Source organism: Stomoxys calcitrans, chromosome 3 (genome assembly GCF_963082655.1).
Source record: "Stomoxys calcitrans chromosome 3, idStoCalc2.1, whole genome shotgun sequence".
NCBI classification, from domain to species: domain Eukaryota; kingdom Metazoa; phylum Arthropoda; class Insecta; order Diptera; family Muscidae; genus Stomoxys; species Stomoxys calcitrans.
In genome coordinates, this window is record NC_081554.1 from 137,584,285 (window position 1) to 137,603,899 (window position 19,615).

The window sequence follows — 19,615 nt, forward strand, 5'->3', positions numbered from 1 at the left end:
ATCCACATATTGGCATGGTCGAAAAATGTTGACCCTTTGGGGGGTGTTTTGGGGAAGGGGTGATGCCCTAAATACATGATCCTATATTTGGATATCAAATACGTATTCTACCCCCAAATACCTTTATTTGAGCCTCATATTGTGATGGTCAGTAAAAAATTGCTGTTTTGGGAAAGGAAAACCAGACCAGAAAATTGGTCACGAAAGTGGGTATCAATTCTTGCTCTACCCCCAATACCTTTCATTTAAACTCCACATTGACATGGTCGGTAAATATGCCCGATTTAGGGGTGCTTTGGGGATTGGGGTGGTCCCCCAAACACTAATCCCGGAAAATACATCAGCAACGTTTTCTATTCTCATATATCTATATATCATTTATTTGAACCCCATATTGCCATTGGCCTCAAAATTGGATATCAAATTCGTTTTCTAATCTCATTTAAACTCCTTATTGCAAAAGTCAGCAAATATGTCCGGTTTGGGGTATTGGCTCTAAAACCTATAAATATTTAGTTCCACTCTCTTTAAGACCCAAATTGTCTTGGTGAGCAAATACGTCTTATTTGGGGGTTGTTTTAGTGGTGGGACGTTCCCTAGACGGTTGGTCACTAATGTTGATATCAGATACGTGGTCTACTCCCAAATACCTTTAATTTGAGCCCCATATTTCCATACTCGACTAACATGACCGGTTTGGGGGGCGTTTTGGGGAATGGGCGGCTCCTCAGTGAATTGGCCTTGAAAATATATAACGGATTCGGATTTGAGCGGATTGAGCCTCATATTGCAATATTCTGCAAATACTTCCTATTTGGGTGGTGTTGTGGGGGTGGGGTGGTCCCATAGACACTTTTCTCTAATATTAATATCAGATTCGTGCTTTGCTTCCAAAGACTTTTCATTTGAGCCCCATATTGCTATGGTCGTAAATTCGTCCCCTTTTTGGTTTGTTTTTGGGGAAAGGCGATCTCCAAACACTTGGTCCCATATTTGGATATCAGATTCGAATTCTATACTTAGATGCCTTTTATTTAAGCCCCATATTCATATGATCAGTAAATAAGTCCTGATTGGGGAAGGGGTAGACCCCCAGAAACGTGGTCCCACATTTGGATATTAGAGACGTATTCTACAAGCAAATACCTTTAATTTGAGTCCCATATTGCCATATTGTCGTTATTTATGTAAATATATGTTTGGTAGGTTTTAGTGTGGGGCGGCCCTCCTAGGTACCCTGTCCGAAATTTCGCTTAAATCGCACCACCCATCTCCGAGATCTGGCGTTTCTGAAAATTAGGGTAAGGGGGAGGGTCCGCACTCCCTTCAGATATCAAAAAATGTAGTACTCTATTTTCACCACGGGATCATTATGCACTATCTGTGAAAATTTATAAAAAAGACACAAACAAACAAACAAACGCAAATTGATATTTATATATAAGAAGATTAACGACCTGAAGTCATAATTCATTAAAAAATGCATCGTTTATGAACCCACAGCAGCTATATCGAAATATGCTCCGATCTGGACTAAACTTGGCACGGACGTCGAGACGTCTAATAAATTCAATTCACTATTCAAGTTGGTAAAACAGAATATTGGTCTTTATGGCAACTATATCCAAATATAGACCAATAGTGGCCATATTAATCGCGGATGTCGAAGGGCCTAACACAACTCACTGTGCCAAATTGCAGCAAAATCGGGTAATAAACGCTGCTTTTATGGGCCCAAGGACTAAAAACTTTGGATCACTATATATGACGGCTATATCCAAATACAGACCGATCTTAACCATATAGGACACGGATTTCGAAAAACCTTACATAGGTCACTGTGAGAAATTTCAGCGAAATCGGATAATAAATGCGCCTATTATGGGCCCAAGAACTTAAATCGAAAGATCAGTCTATATGGCAGCTATATCCAAATATAGCACTATGGGAGCTATTCGAGATATAGTCCAATATAGCCCATCTTTTAACTTAACCAGCATATGGACAAAAAAAAATATCTGTGCAAAATATCGGCTAATTATTTCCACTGTAGCGAAAGAGGGGCAGACGAACAGATGAACGGACATGGGAAGATCGTCTTAGATTTCTACGACGATCGAGAATAATTACACTTTCTTGGGTCAGAAATAGATATTGCAAACGAAAAAAATGAAAGGACAAAATTGATATAACCCGAACCTTCGTTGGTGGATATAAAAACAGTAAAATTTAATACAACTTTTATAAAAAATCAATATTTTAAATTTTATACCCACCACCATAGGATGGGGGGGGGGGGGGGGCAAATAACCTAGTCATTCCGTTGGTAACACCTCGAAAACGCCACCTCTTTTAGTTAAACCATTTTTTCTCCTTTGCGGAGTAACTTTTGGGGTCGACTCAGACTCCAGGCAAAATTATCCGCGGCCTTGGTATATGCGCAGTGCAAATCTTGCCAATAGCTGTTTTGCATGTGTAAAAGTTGAGAGGAGAGTCTCAGTGAGGAGTCAGGTGTCACTGGCTCTTAGTTAAATACTGAGTGCCAATGATACTCGAGATGACAAGGCGAGTTATTGGCGCCTTCAAATAACCAATGGCCAACATCTGCGTCTGTTTCCCAGGTTAGGGGCTGCTGGCGGCAAGCGTCGGATCTTGGAGCAAGCGGCTCGCCACAACGAGGGATACATCCAATCCCACAAAACCCATGCGGTTGGGGCGCTGGGCTAGTAACCCGCCCCCGGAAAACATAGAACTACTATGAAAAACAAAGGAATAGTAACAAGTAAAAGCGTGTTAAGTTCGGCCGGGCCGAATCTTATATACCTTCCACCATGGATCGCATTTGTCGAGTTCTTTTCCCGTCATCTCTTCTTAGGCAAAAAAAGTAAAAGCGTGCTAAGTTCGGCCGGGCCGAATCTTATATACCCTCCACCATGGATCGCATTTGTCGAGTTCTTTTCCCGGCATCTCTTCTTAGGTAAAACAGGATATAAGAAAAGATTTGCTCTGCTATTAGAGCGATATCAAGATATGGTCCGGCTTGGACCACAATTAAATTATATGTTGGAGACCTGTGTAAAATGTCAGCCAAATCGAATAAGAATTGCGCCCTTTGGGGGCTCAAGAAGTAAAATAGAGAGATCGATTTATATGGGAGCTGTATCGGGCTATAGACCGATTCATATATAACAGGTTATGGACCGATTGGAACCATACTTGGCACAGTTTTTGGATATCATAACAAAACATGTCGTGCAAAATTTCATTCCGATCTGATAAGAATTGCGCACTTTAGAGGGTCAAGAAGTCCAGACCCGAGATCGGTTTATATGGCAGCTATATCAAAACATGGACCGATATGGCCCATTTACAATACCAACCGATCTACACTAATAAAAAGTATTTGTGCAAAATTTCAAGCGGCTAGCTTTTCTCCTTCGGAAGCTAGCGTGCTTTCGACAGACAGACGGACAGACGGACATGGCTAGATCGACATAAAATGTCACGACGATCAGGAATATATATACTTTATGGGATCTCAGACGAATATTTCGAATAGTTACAAACAGAATGACGAGATTAGTATACCCCCCATCCTATGGTGGAGAATATAAAAACGAACCCCCCCAACGTTGACGACCCACGCAAACGAAAAAAGGACCATGATTTGTGGATCTGCACCTGAAATGTCCGCACTCCTTATAGAGAAGGTGCAGTATACGCGCTGGCGGATGTATTAGAGAAGTACAAGGCAGATATAACCGCCTTACAGAAAGTGCGATGGACTGGGAATGGTGTCACTACAACACCAAACGGTGACGAACTTTACTATAGCTGCCATAACACGAAGCATGAATTTGGCTGCGGATTTGTGGTTAGTCGGAGACTGAAGCATCTTGTCTCCAGCTTTACTACGGTGGATGAGAGGCTAGCCACAATCCGCATAAGAGCCAAATTCTTCAACATCAGCCTTATTTATGCCAATGTCCCGACGGAAGACAAAGACGAGCAGACCAAGAATATTTTCTACGAGCACCTAGAGAGAGAATATGACCGCTGCCCCGCCCATGATATTAAAATCGTTCTGGGAGATTTTAATGCGAAAATAGGGAAGGAAGACATTTTTGGTCCAACACTCGGAAAGTTTAGCCTCCACGAGATAACGTCCAGTAATGGGTTGAGGCTGATAGATTTCGCCGCGGCAAAAAACATGGTAGTTAGTAGCACCAGATTTCAACATAAAAATATTCACAAAGCCATATGGCTGTCACCCGATCAAAACACGAGAAACAAAATTGATCACGTTGTGATAGATGGAAGGCATTCATCCAGCGTGTTAGATGTACGATCCGTGAAGCGAATGTAGATTCGGATCATTACCTTGTTGCAGCAAAGGTTCGCACCCATTTGAATAAGGCGAGGAAAGTACGATCTGACACTGCACGGAAGCTGGACATTGAAAAGCTGCAAACACAACAAATGGCAGCTGTATACTCCACTCGACTGTCCCAACTGCTTCATGAAAGCACTCCTTGTTCCGATGATATAATGGCGAAGTGGCAAGCTATTGCCCACTCCATGGAAAATGCCGCGAAATCCGTACTTGGGCAGCGGAAGCCTCCTCCAAAAAAAACATGGTACGACCAAGAGTGTCGAGATGCTACTGAAGCCAAGAATGCAGCATAAAGAGCAACCCTGCAATCAGTAGCAAGGCGCCATATGAAGGAGAGGTATCGGGAGAAAAGGAGAGAGGAGAAACGTCTATTCCGCAGAAAGAAAAAGGAAATGGAAAGACGCGAGTGCGAGCGAATTGAGAAGTACAGGAGTCAGAATGAAGTCCGGAAATTCTACCAAAGAATTAAACACCAAACCGATGGCTTTGGTGCAGGCAGATCCTCCTGCAGAGACAAAGAAGGAAATCTGGTAATTGACACAGACAACATGCTGAGGATATGGAAAGAACATTTTACCCAACTGCTAGTGTCCGATGTTGGCTGCGAAGAGGACACCGTAGAACCAATCCCTGATGATGGTATAGAATGTTTACCTCCTAGTCAGACTGAGATCCAAGTAGCAGTAACCCGACTAAAGAACAACAAGGCAGCAGGAGCCGACGGGTTACCTGCTGAACTATTTAAGACCGGAGGCGACACGCTGATAAGGCGTATGCATCAGCTTATCTGCGCAATCTGGCTAGAAGAACGCATACCCGATAATTGGAACCTCAGCATACTATGTCCCGTACACAAGAAAGGAGACAAGACGGAATGTGCCAACTACAGAGGAATAAGTCTCTTCCCCATCGCATACAAGATACTCTCGAGCGTACTGTATGAAAAATTTAAACCTAAAGTCAATGAGATAATTGGGCCGTATCAATGCGGCTTTGGACCTGGTAAATCCACCCTAGACCAGATATTCACACTGCACCAAATCCTGGAAAAGACCCGAGAAGGACAAATTAACACCTACCATCTCTTTGTTGACTACAAAGCCGCCTTCGATACTCCTTTACGTTCAAAGGTATTTCAAGCCATGTCTGAGTTTGGTATCGCTGCAAAATAATAAGACTCTGCAGGATGACACTTGCTGATACGCGTTCCTCAGTAAGAATAGGAAATCTCTCCGAACCATTTAATACCAAACGAGGTTTCAGACAAGGAGACAGCCTATCGTGTGATCTCGTTAATATCCTGCTGGAGAAGATTATACGAGATGCAGAAGTGAATAGATATGGCACACAAGCCTTGCACAACCGAGCAGATAAAGAAAATGGAGAAAGTTGGGAAGTACAACTTTGAGAAAGTCAGTAACTTTATCTACCTCGGCACCGCCGTAACCGAAACGAATGACACCAGTTTTGAGATAAAGCGAAGAATAATACTGGCAAACAGATGCTACTTTGGACTAAGTAAGCAGTTTAGAAACAAGGCCACCTCTCGACAGACGAAGACTACACTTTTCAAGACACTGATACTACCCGTGCTGTTATATGGTTCTGAAGCATGGGCACTTGTGAAAGCAGATGAGACAGTGCTTGGAGTATTTGAGAGAAAGATTCTTCGTAAAATATATGGACCAGTTTGTGTTAACGGAGAATATAGGCAACGTATGAACCACGAGCTCTATGACGACGATAGCATAGTTACACGCATCAAAATACAACGGCTGCGTTGGCTAGGTCATGTTGTCAGAATGGATGAAGAAGCTCCAGCAAAGAGGTCTTTTGAAGGCAAACACAGCGATACACGCAAACCGGGAAGACCAAAAGCCCGATGGAAAGATCAAGTTGTGGGAGACACCTCGAAACTTGGTGTCAGAGATTATAGAATGAGCGCAGAAGATCGAGGCGCTTGGAACGCTATTCTACGTTCGGCTAATGGAACAAATATTCTGTCATAGCCAATTAAAGTAAAGTAAGTAAAGGGTGAGAGTAACCTTTCTTATGCTTTCCAAAATTTTGGATTTTAATTTTGAATTTATTTTGCGCTTTCAGTAAATGGAACATTCTCTTTTTCCAAGGAGACAGGTACCACTCTCGATAACTAGAAAAGAACTACTTCTGTCTTACACGGATTTACGCCTAGACCACTTTCTGTAGCCCACTTCGCTGTCACACGTAGATCTTCCTGAATTACATCTCTAAGAGTGCTGGAAAGCTTTCCCTAAACGCAATTGCCAATGTCATCATTATATGCGACCACTTTTACACCTTTTTATTCCAAACACAATAATATATTGTTAATGGCTATATTCCAAGGTAGGGGAGACTGTACACGTCTGTAATGAGTTCCTCTGCTGATCCATCTTTTGAGATCTACAGATTCCAAGCCTGCCGTAATGAATATTATTAACCTTTCTTATGGTAGAGTTGATGCCTAGAAACTGCAGCTCCTTCATGATTGACGTCGGTTTTACATAATTGAAAGAACCTTAAATGTCAAGCAATAGTACCATTGTATAGTCCTTGACAGCAAGAGAATCCTCTATGTAGCCGAATCGGTCGTGAAGGGCTGTTTCCTTAAATCGAGAGATGGGTAGATCGGTCAATATGGATCAATGTAACTTTCTCTTAGAAATAAAATCGAAATCGCATTCACAAAACGCCTTTTGTGAGCACGACATAGCCTATCTTCGAGCACGGTATAGCCAATCTTCTACTCAACCATGGTTCTAACAGACAGACGGACGCACATCGTTTTAGAATTTTACGACGATCAAGTTAACATCCAGTTAACGATTTCCCAGGGTTTTTGATTTTTGTTTCCAGTAATCAATATTTTACTGCAGATGTTAGAAAAAAATCTGATCCGTCCGATTGCTATTTTATAATTAGTTATAACTCAAAATAAAAGTTTGAGTATACGCGAATGAGTAAATGATCGTTTCGAGTATAACATCTTCGGCTGCATCCGACTTTTATATTTTTTTAATGGTTTTATTAATTTTGTATATTTTTGCAGCACTAATGTATTCTACTAACAACGAAATGCCTCCTGTTTAGTGTCGACTATGAATAAAAGGCTATTTTCATTTTAGTTCAAAAATTCAACACAGTCTTGGTTTTAGAAAATTTTCTAATTGAATTTTTAATGCAACTTTTGGCAAGAAGAAGAGAAGGAATTTCAAGTAAAGCCAAGTTCGTCAAAAATTGAGGCACGATTTCAAGTTGATTGTTGCTACCGCCATCAACGTTTTGCTTTAGTTTTCAAAAGATATAAAAATACTTACATTATGGAGCCATAAAAGTTTGCGCCATTGAGGATTCGATTGTACGTGACACTCGAAATAGACGTCGTCACCTTCTTTAATGTCATCCGGTGAAAGTGTTGAGCCCAAACGCAAGGTAACTAAAGGTGGATCTGTAAAAAAGAAAAAAAAAATACTTAGTATAGGAACTCCGTTGACATAAGCAACAACAATGACAGCTTCCTTACAATAAAAGTCAATTCCATGACATGCTTCCCACACAACTTGGAGTCAATACCTCACCCTCGATTTTATCATCACCTTCAGCACCATTGTCATCACCACTATTATCACTACTCGAATCAACATTGCCCTGACGCCTAACATCAAAACATTGTCATCACAACCATCAGTGTCAGCTTTGTTCGAAAGTTTGTCAAACAATTTCTTTAAGATTCCCTACCAAGGCAACAAGGCGAAGCACAAAGGAACAACTTTAACTTAACCCACTTAAGTTTCCAACTAATCCTCCTTTTCTGTCCTCTTCTTCCTGCCCGCCTCCCTTTGGCACAGCCATCAAAATACACCCAAACATCATTCCACTCGCAATCTTCGCCTCCTCCAATGTCGCCGTAAGAAAATTACAATAATTGTTCTTTGACACAAAAAACGCAAGATGTCAGAGTTTATTTGTCTGTGAAGTAATTCTGATTACTATATGAGGTATGCCCCAAGGAAATGCTCACATCTTTTCCAAATTTGATAAAAAATATTACTTGATATTTTAATGCTATAATACGAAGTAAAATCGGAAAATGTAACTAATGATAAAATCTAAGACACAAAATCAAGTGAAAGCGTGATAAGTTTGGACGGGCCGAATCTTATATACTCTCCACTATAGATAGCATTTGTTGTTGTTGTAGCAGTTTATTGTGTTCTATCTTTCGTCTAATTGATTCTGTTGAGTGTCAAGACCCAGGAACTCTGCGACTAAGATGGGGTGCATCCACAGGGATCTGGGTCTAAGTCGAGTGGGTCAGTTAAACAGGTGACGTGTATGGTGCGGTCCCTGGTTACAATCGGGACATACATCTTGCACATCGGCATCAATCCTAGCTCTGTAGGAATGGAGGCGGCTACATCTGCTGGAACGTAATTGAGCCAGAACTACTCTGGTTTGCCGGGGGAGGTCGATTTCTTCAGGTGCAATGGGTGGCGGTCGTTCTCCAAAGACTACATTCACCCGGTAGCCAATTGCCGCATCTGCTACCGTGTCTGCATGAATGTTGTTTAGACCTGCTTGATATGCCGCTTGATCTAGAGGTTCTCTCTTGTAGCGTTGTCACGCTTTAGATCATGTAGATCTACCTTAAGGCTTCTGGGCGGTGGATATCTATCCACAAGATGATGATTTGTATGGTTTCTGCGATAACAGCCCAAAAGGTATTGCTTAGACAGCATGTAGTTATGTCTTCGCACTGGTAGGATCTTTGTCTCCTGATGGAAATGGTCCACATGAGAACTGTGGAGACAGCCCGTCGTAGTTCGAAGGGCGGCATTCTGACAGATCTGAATATTATTCCACTGCGTGTCACAAAGTTGACCAGACCACACTGGCGCTGCATAACTTACCACAGACCGGCCAATTGCTTTGTAAGTGCTGCCAGCAAGTGACTTGAGGACCTTGCATTTGTCAAGTTCTTTGCTTGGTATCTATTTGCACTCCATACAAAGAAATTGCTATGCTATTGGATTATGGGCCGATTCGGGCAATATTTGGTTTGGATGATGAAGATCATAATAAAGGTCATTGTGCAAAATTTCAAGAAGTTAAAATGAGAGATTAGTTTATACGGAAGATAAATCAGGCCATATTTGGCACGTAGGCTGAAGGGCAAGAAATGTCATAGTACAAAATATCAGCCAAATCGGATAAGAATTGCGCATCTAGAGGCTCAAGAGCTCAAACTGATAGACCGGTTCATATCAAAACATCGATCGATTTTCTCATATACAATCTCAAATAACCGGCACTAACAAGAAGCATATGTGTAAAATTTCAAACACCTAACCTTTTTAAAAGTTGGTGTCATTTCGACAGACAGACTGACGGACAACGGACTTAAAATATCAAGACAATCAAGAATATACATTAGGGCGGGTTGATGGTGATTGTATAGATGGAAAAAAAAACACATGTAAGATGGATCGCATCTGTCGAGTTCTTTACGCAGTATCACTTTTTAGGCAAACAAAGAAAAATGAATATAAACGGAGGAGGAGGAGGAGCTATATCAAGTTATAGTCCGATTCGGGGCTCAAGAAGCAAAATCGGGAGATCGGTTTATATGGGAGCTGTGTCAAGCTATGAATCGATTCATACCACATTGCAGACGTATGTTGAAGGCCGTGGGAGAAGCCGTTGTACAAAATCTGAGTCAAATCGGATGAGAATTGCGCACTCTAGAGCCTCTAGAACTCAAAATCCCAGATAGGTTTATATGGCAGCTATATCAGTGTATGGACCGATTTGGACCATACTTCGCATAAATGTTGGAAGTGATATCAAAATGCTATGCGCAAAATTGAACGAGAATTGCGCCCTCTAGAGGCTCAAAAAGTCAACACCCAAGATCGGTTTATATAGCAGCTATATCAAAACATGGACCGATTTGGCCCATTTACAACCCCAACCGACCTACACGAATAAGAAGTATTTGTGCGTAATTTCAAGTGGCTAGCTCTACTCCTTCAAAAGTTAGCGTGCTTTCGACACACGGACGGACGGACGGACATGGTTAGTTCGACTTAAAATGTCACGACGATCAAGAATATATTGTATATACTTTATGGGGTCTTAGACGCATATTTCGAGGTGTTACAAACAGAGTGACGAAATTAGTATACCCCCATCGTATGGTGGAGGGTATAATAAAAATCGTATACGCAATCTACATAAAATTCTAAAAAATTCTCCGCACCTCTCGACGTGGAAAAAGCTATTTTATTTAGCTTTTTTTTTTTTTGTAATAGAAACAGATTGTCTGCTCTCGGACAATGTCCGATTGTGTTATATTTTTTAACAAATTTGATTATAATTCTACGATTCTAGATGCAGTGTGATCATCCATACTTGCATCTACATTGTCGTAGACTTCAGCTCACTCGGATTAAATATTTTCTTAGCAATTGGCAACGCCTTCCAACTTGGGTATATATTAGCATTTCGCGTTTTCGTACCGGATTGTAATAAAAAATTTTTATCATTGAATCAAAATACCACTGGCTTCGTGGTTGGAATTTTTGTGATCCGTCTGACACAAACTTCAATATACTTTAATTTTTGTGGCAATAGTTTAGCTTGAGTTCAACAACGTTAAAACATTAGATGCATTTTTCTTTTCCTCTTTATAAGCTCGGTTGCTGATAATTTTTAAAACTGGTAGAAGGCTGAACACAACGAAAACTCTTTTTCTTGCCTCCAACATTTTTGGAAATGTTTGGTGCAATTAAACCTAAGTTTTCATTTTACCAGTTAGTTTACTTATTTTCAAGAATCATAAAATTTCGCTTGAATTTTTCCATGTTTCCCCCCAACATTACTTAAATATTCTTATATTTCACTTATTTCATAGCGTTAATTATCACTAGAAAGAGATCAAATCGATCTCTTGATTTGACATCTTGAGCTTTCGGAGGGATCAAAAACTATCTGATTTGAGTGGCATTTCGCACGATGACTTCTTTTAAAAATTTTGTATAGAAGCTAACTGATCAACAGATTCCTTGTACGCATCACATCGCATCCATTGGTATATATTTCGAAATATGGCTGAACTTGCTCGCATTTTTTGTTATTCCTCTACTAATGTGTACCTGACTGGCATGGCCTTTTGCTTCTATATTTAGAGAAAAGAGATTATGATAAGTATACATTCAGTTGTGGTTATAAACATCCACTGAGACACACATTTACATTTGTATTTTATTTCTTCTTCTAATATCCCCTTTATAATTAAATAGCAGTCAGTTTCAGCAAGCAACAGACTTTTCAGCAGTAAGCGTGCTATTCTGAAATTGCAGAACTGTTGCTGTAAAAGTAGCAAAATTAACTACAAACAGTCAGCAGACAGAGTTTGCTATTTTCAGCAGACTTTTTTCTATGAGTGAAGATCCTTTATCTCCGGATTTGAAATCTTTGGCACCTACAGAAATTAGTTCAAAATTATATATTTGAGTAAGAGTGCGATAAGTTCGGGATGTTGAAAACAGAATGATGAAGTTAGTATACCTCCTTCCTACCGTGGAGTGTATAAAACCTGATCTGACAAAAAAAATTTATCACTCTGTGATGTTAATTCTTTGTGTAATACCCCATATGTGTAACAAACACCACCACCATTTGACGATGAGATGAAGTGAAGAGTGAGCAAATTGGCGCTGTTTCCCAACAACAAAGAAATGTGAACAAAAAACCAAAATGTGAAAACCAACAAAAAATGAATAAATGAAAAAATAATGAGAGTCTAACATTTGAGCGTTTATTTAAGTGAATTTTAATGAGGAAACGTAACACGAGTCACACCATCAAATATTCTACACAGTTTTCGTCGTTCTCGTTGCCGCGTTTCTTGTCAGCTGACATTATCGGGCCACTCTAATACGATAATGATGATTGGCGTTCTAGAAGCATACTGCTCTAAGCTTGTGAAGATGAAGTGTCCCATTACACATTTTGTACGCAGGACTAAAAGTTTTCTTTGGTAACAGATTTTTATATTTCCTTTTTTGTCTAGTTGTATAAAACTATGCTAAAGAAAATCCGTGCCTATCATATATATGGATGTATTTATGTAATGGCATTAAAGAAAATTTTTCAACTAACGCTGCTAATGCAATTGTGGTTGGCGGGAAGTAAACAAGAAAAGGATTAGGTGTTCCCTTAAGATCGGGACTAATCAAATTTGACACTAAGAATAATAATTTTAGTCAACATATGAGACTATTACTTTTCCAAGAAGCATTAAAGCTTTTAATATAAGGAATATTTTGTGTTTGATATTTCGGTCTTATAGCCAATCATTTCATTTTCAAATGCTTAATCTGCTGACGCATTCATTTAACTTTGTCAATGAGTTTTCCTCCAATTTGCCCTTTTTGTTCGTTTAGGGCCCTGAAGGACAGTTTGAGTTCACTTCTAAGGGAATATTGCTGACTTGTTATATCCTATCATGATGGTTACAATCTCCGTTTCCTCCCCCGCTCCCTAAATCGTTTACATGCATGGACGCATGAATGACCTTCATTAAATCGATTTAGAATTTCTGAATAATATATTCTACACCACAATGTTATTAAAACCGTAGGAAATTTAGAATGCTTTCTATTAGAACTGAAATGAAATTCGTACCCAAAACCATTTTAAAGTGTATTCGCATTCCAGTGGTATGCTATTATTTGGCCAACGCTAAAGGCCAAGCAACCAATCACTCGCTAGGTAAAATGAGTGGGGGTAATTGATGCCTAAAAACACAAGGCTGATTTCCACTTAATTAGCATAGATTTTTCCAATCGATAATTATTAGTGCAAGGGAGGATGGAAAAAAAGAATTAAACAAAAACTTTTCGTAACGCTGCTAATTGCTTTGAAAACTTTAAACAAACTCCTTTAACTCAAATATTAACCCTTCTTAATGGATGCAAACAAAGCAAAATGGGATTTGCAGAGAACCAGCCAGCCCATAGTAAATAAAACAAAACAGGAAAATTATCATATTTCTGCGAGACCAATTAGCCAAGGGTGCGAATTGCCACCGCCACTACCGAACCAATAAGCCTCAAGGATCAAGGATCAAAACAAAAAAAGAATAGAGAGAAAAGGCAAGGCAGCAATTTCCACAAAAACATCGTGCGCCATTACCCACAACACCAGACAGAACACAAAATGCCTTGAGTCCTCAGCAACACACAAAAAGAAAAACACCAACAGCCCCAAGTAAAAACAATGCCAAAGATAAACTTATTCCCAAAGCGTTGGCTCCTACCTACTTCATTTCGGCCAAATTACGCATTTGTTCAATACATTTCAATTGAAAGATTCACTGCTTTTATTGGTGCAGGCAGCAGGCTTTACCACATGAAAGTCCTTTTCGATATTTAGCCCCGGTGCGTAAACGTAACTCATTGCAGAGCACTCTACAACTCCACAAGCAGTGGGCAGTCATGGTGCTCAACAAAATTATGGAGAATAGAAAACAACCAAGCAACAAGAAGACATTAAGGAAGCTGCAGGGTAGCTGATGAGAAACGAAAACAAGTAAAAGCGTGCTAAATTCGGCCGGGCCGAATCTTATATACCCTCCACCATGGATCGCATTTGTCGAGTTCTTTTCCCGGCATCTCTTCTTAGGCTAAAAAGGATATAAGGAAAAAATTGCTCTGCTATTAAAATGATATCAAGATATGGTCCGGTTCGGACCACAATTAAATTATATGTTGGAGACCTGTGTAAAATTTCAGGCAATTCGTGTAAGAATTGCGCCCATTGGGGCTCATGAAGGAAAATAGAGAGAACGATTTATATGGGATCTGTATCGGGCTATAGACCGATTCAGAACATAATAAACACGTTTGTTAATGGTCATGAGAGGATCCGTCGTACAAAATTTCTGGCATATCGGATAATAATTGCGACCTCTAGGGGTCAAGAAGTCAAGATCCCAGATCGGTTTATATCACAGCTATATCAGGTTATGAACCGATTTGAACCTTATTTGACACAGTTGTTGAAAGTAAAAATAAAATACGTCATGCAAAATTTCAGCCAAATCGGATAGGAATTGCGCTCTCTAGAAGCTCAAGAAGTCAAATCCCCAGATCTGTTTATATGACAGCTATATCAGGTTATGGACCGATTTCAACCATACTTGGCACAGTTGTTGATTTCATGACGAAATACTTCGTGCAAAAACTCATTCAAATCGGATAAGAATTGTGCCCTCTAGAGGCTCAAGAAGTCAAGACCCAAGATTGGTTTATATGGCAGCTATATAAGGTTATGGACCGATTTAAACCATACTTGGCACAGTTGTTGGGTATCATAACAAAACACGTCGTGCGAAATTCCATTTCAATCGGATAAGAATTGCGCCCTCTAAAGGCTCAAGAAGTCAAGATCCAAGATCGGTTTATATGGCAGCTATATCAGGTTATGGACCGATTTGAACCATACTTGGCACAGTTGTTAGATATAATAACAAAACACGTCGTGCAAAATTTCATTCCAATCGGATAAGAATTACGCACTCTAGAAGCTCAAGAAGTCAAGACACAAGATCGGTTTATATGGCAGCTATATCAAAACATGGACCGATATGGCCCATTTACAATACCAACCGACCTACACTAATAAGAAGTATTTGTGCAAAATTTCAAGTGGCTAGCTTTACTCCTTCGGAAGTTAGCGTGCTTTCGACAGACAGACGGGCGGACAGACGGACGGACATGGCTAGATCGACATAAAATGTCGCGACGATCAAGAATATATATACTTTATGGGGTCTCAGACGAATATTTCGAGTAGTTACAAACAGAATGACGAAATTAGTATACCCCCCATCTTATGGTGGAGGGTATAAAAAAGACACAATAGAGCCATGGTTGCCATGAACTAATACCAATAATTCAAGACTTTGCCACACAACTGACATCGACCATACCTAGGGTGGTTCTGGAGCCTGGCATAAAACGGGCCCAGGAAATAAATTGGTTTTGGCTTTGCTATCCTTTATAATTTCCTTTTGTTGTGGCTGCTGTTGTTTGTACTTTGCAACCCACACTCAGATGTCTTTGTCAGGGTATAAGTGTTTTTATTTTCTAGCAAAGGCAGATTGTAATGAATTGTTCGGAAACCACACAAAAGTGACGAAGAACAAAACACTACAACCAACGTAAGGAGAAATGTATATTAAAGAGAATAAGGAAGATTGTCAGGGTTTTGAAATGTGGACTGTTTAACTATAATCACGAAGTTAAAGTTCAGTTGCAACTGATTTGCCACTATGTCTTACCGGCACCATTTCAATATAATTCAAATAGAAAATAGTTTTAACATGTCCATAGTCGAACTTTTCGACCCAATGGTAAAATCAGTTTATAATGCATCTACATCTATTTGGAGTACGTATAAAAATACTTCACTCACTTAATTTCAACCAAATTCGACAACAACTGGTAAAATCGGTCGATGAGAATTTTAGGTGACCAGCACCTTGATTTTTGGTAAATATTTATACTACTTAACATAGTTTATATTAATGTAATTTATACAACATTTAAATTGGATAATGATTAAGTCTTTTGGGGTCTTACGAAGTGATATCAGAAGATTTGTTTATATGGGACTTATACCAATTTTTTAACCTACCTAGTTAGCAGGCTAAATATAACGTTATGATCAGACCTAAGTCATTGGTACTGAGGTACTAAGGGCGCATACACTCAAAAAAATGAAACGTTTGATACATTTTTACGACAAAAAATACTTTTATTATGAAGTTTTTGGTTTGTGTAACGTTTCGCTTGAACATATCAAACGTATTATAAACCATTTAGCAGCTTGACCAACGGTGAAAGACCTTTCTTTTGTGGTAAATTCGAAAACACTTTAATGGCAAATGTGTTTCGATAGCCCCAAATCATTATTCGTTTATCGGATCAATAATTATTCTCTTGCGTCTCTCATACTAGAGAGAAGAGGTGAGCATTTGAGCGTACATCGTGTTGTGTATTACTGTGTACGTACACAGCAAAATAAACCCAGGCAAGACCATTGGCTTGCAAATAATTTTAATTGTGTGATTGTCACTAGCATAGACACACTCTTTTTTTTTTGACTGAGCAAAGAGCATTAGTTATGTTGAGCAGCTCGTTTGAGTGCGAATGGCATTTGGCATAAAACCGCTGGTATGACTAATTACAAAAATCATTAGAACAACAGACAAATGGCTGCCAGGTGCAAAAAAATACAACAAGAACTTCTAAGGCAAATACATTGCTTGCTTATATTTACAAGATAATGAAAGATCTATAACAAAGTAGGTAATAAAACGAGCAAAAACAACAACTCCCATGAGTAATTGTACTCTACACCATTATAACGTAGTGCATTTGTTTGTAACACCCAGAAGGAAGAGAGACCCATTGATAAGTATATCGATCGACTCAGAATTACTTTCTGATTCGATTTTGCTATGTCCGTTTGTCTGGCGATGTTAATTTGTACAAAGTACAGGTCGCAATTTTCATCCGATCATCTTAAAATTTGGCACATAAATTTTTTAAGCGTAATGATCTTGATTTTTGTGCCGATAGAGGGCGCAATTATTGACCGATTTGGCTGAAATGTTAACGAAGTGTATTTTTTCCGCAATTATTGACCGATTGGAATGAAATGTTAACGAAGTGTTTTTTTATACCCTCCACCATAAGATGGGGCGTATACTAATTTCGTCATTCTGATTGTAACTACTCGAAATATTCGTCTGAGACCCCATAAAGTATATATATTCTTGATCGTCGTGAAATTTTATGTCGATCTAGCCATGTCCGTCCGTCTGTCCGTCCGTCCGTCCGCCCGTCTGTCTGTCGAAAGCACGCTAACTTCCGAAGGAGTAAAGCTAGCCGCTTGAAATTTTGCACAAATACTTCTTATTAGTGTAGGTCGGTTGGTATTGTAAATGGGCCATATCGGTCTATGTTTTGTTATAGCTGCCATATAAACCGATCTTGGGTCTTGAATTCTTGAACCTCTAGAGTGCGCAATTCTTATCCGATTGAGATGAAATTTTGCACAACGTGTTTTGTTATGATATTCAACAACTGTGCCAAGTATGGTTCAAATCGGTTCATAACCTGATATAGCTGCCATATAAACCGATCTGTGGTCTTGACTTCTTGAGCCTCTAGAGTGCGCAATTCTTATCCGATTGGAATGAAATCTTGCACGACGTGTTTCGTTATTATATCCAACAATTGTGCCAAGTATGGTTCAAATCGGTCCACAACCTGGTATAGCTGCCATATAAACCGATCTTGGGTCTTGACTTCTTGAGCCTCTAGAGAGCGCAATTCTTATCCGATTGGAATGAAATTTTGCACGACGTGTTTTGTTATGATATCCAACAACTGTGCCAAGTATGGTTCAAATCGGTTCATAACCTGACATAGCTCTCATATAAACCGATCTTGGGACTTAACTTATTGAGCTTCTATTCGATTTGGCTGAAATTTTGCTTGACGTATTTTGCCGGGAAAAGGACTCGACAAATGCGAGCTATGGTGGAGGGTATATAAGATTCGGCCCGGCCGAACTTAGCACGCTTTTACTTGTTTTACTTCCAACTAGTATGCCAAGTATGGTCCAAATATGTTCATAACCATAACCATAACCATTTATAACTCCCGTATAAATCGATTATACTTTTCGAGCATCAAGAGGGAGCAATTCATACATGATTTGGCTGAAATTTTGCACGACGATTTTTTCTATGACCTTCAAGGTACTTGCAAAATATAGTCTGAATCGGTCTGTAACTATAAGACTATATAACTATGGAGCCACTATAAGGCGCAATTCTTATTAAATTTGGCTGCAATTTTGTACAATGACTTCTACTTTGTTCTTCAACCGCCAAACCAAGTATGGCCCCAATACGTTCATAACTAGGTATAACTCCAACAGCATGGCAAATCTTATCCATTATCTTTTGTTTACCTATAAAGAGATATCCTGCAAAGAACTTGACAAATGCGATCCATGGTGAAGGGTTCATAAGATTCGGACAGGCCGAACTTTGCACGCATTTACTTGTTATACTTTGCCTTGACTAATTTCCCGCATGTGTTACTTTTGCCAATTTAAAGTTTTGTCCCTTGGGGATTTGTCTTGTTTTCGCTTATTTACGCTTCGTTTAGGGCTTGACGAAACCCAAAGCAAAATTATAAGGAAAGGGTTTTTACTAATGTTGATTTCGGTTGTGCAAAAAGTTTTGCATTTTTTCGACATATTGCACTGAAATCGAAATTTTGTTTTCGTTTGTCTAAAAAATGTAACCCTACCCCCGGGTGTAATGTTCGTTTGTTATGGTGTTGCCTACAGAGAGTGGAAAAATTTTGCATTTCTTACACCATGCCAAGAATGTCGCACTTAAAATCAGCGGCTTATATTCAAGCAAAATTTTGTTTGAACAGTAGAAGAAGAAGTCAAAATTTATTGAAGGTTTGGAAAATTGCGGCAAAGTATTAAAAATAAATATATATGAATTGTAATAGTGAAGGCGTTTGATTTAGATAACGGCATATTAGATGTAATGCTAGAAAGTTCTTCTTGCAAAGTCGAGGATGCGATTTTTACCGTATTATTTTGTCGAAATAACTGCACATTAACATATGAACATGTTCGATTCAAAATGCAAAAAGTGTAACACTATGAGAGGGCAACATTTTGCAAATGTCGCCCCGTAAATGTGAAGCATTAGTATACAATTTTTTATGAGAATAGAAATCAATATAAGAATGAGGTAATTTTGTGTTTTATTTGTCAAATTAAAAATCAGTAAGGATGGGCAAAATTCGGGCCGTGCCGACTGTATAATACCCTTCACCTACAATGTGGAAGCTATATTCATTTCTGAAGCAACTTTGATGGACCTCGGCAGATGTTTTCAAATGGGCTATTAAACGATCCGTATCAAATTTTGAGCAAATATGTACAAAATGTAATAATATCTAACAATATATCAGAATCTGAACTCAGATGTTGTGGTAGTCGTCGAGGGAAGCGTTGTGTACAATTTTGGCAAGGTTGGTCAATAAATGCGCTGGCAGTGGCTCTTGGATTGAAAATCGGACGATATACATACAT

The 19,615-nt window shown here is 39.3% G+C and overlaps 1 protein-coding gene across 2 annotated transcripts in view; it reads right to left on the reverse strand.

The window, feature by feature from the left end:
• Nucleotides 1–19,615, reverse strand: part of LOC106090264 (neural cell adhesion molecule 1) — a 782,082-nt gene that overhangs the window by 215,249 nt on the left and 547,218 nt on the right. For both annotated transcript variants that reach the window (XR_009397497.1, XM_059364284.1), the window contains exon 9: nucleotides 7,732–7,862. Coding sequence is in view for 1 of the 2 variants with exons in the window: in XM_059364284.1 (XP_059220267.1) it covers nucleotides 7,732–7,862 (131 nt within the window). In the remaining variant the exon portion in view is untranslated. The remainder of the gene's footprint in view (nucleotides 1–7,731; nucleotides 7,863–19,615) is intronic.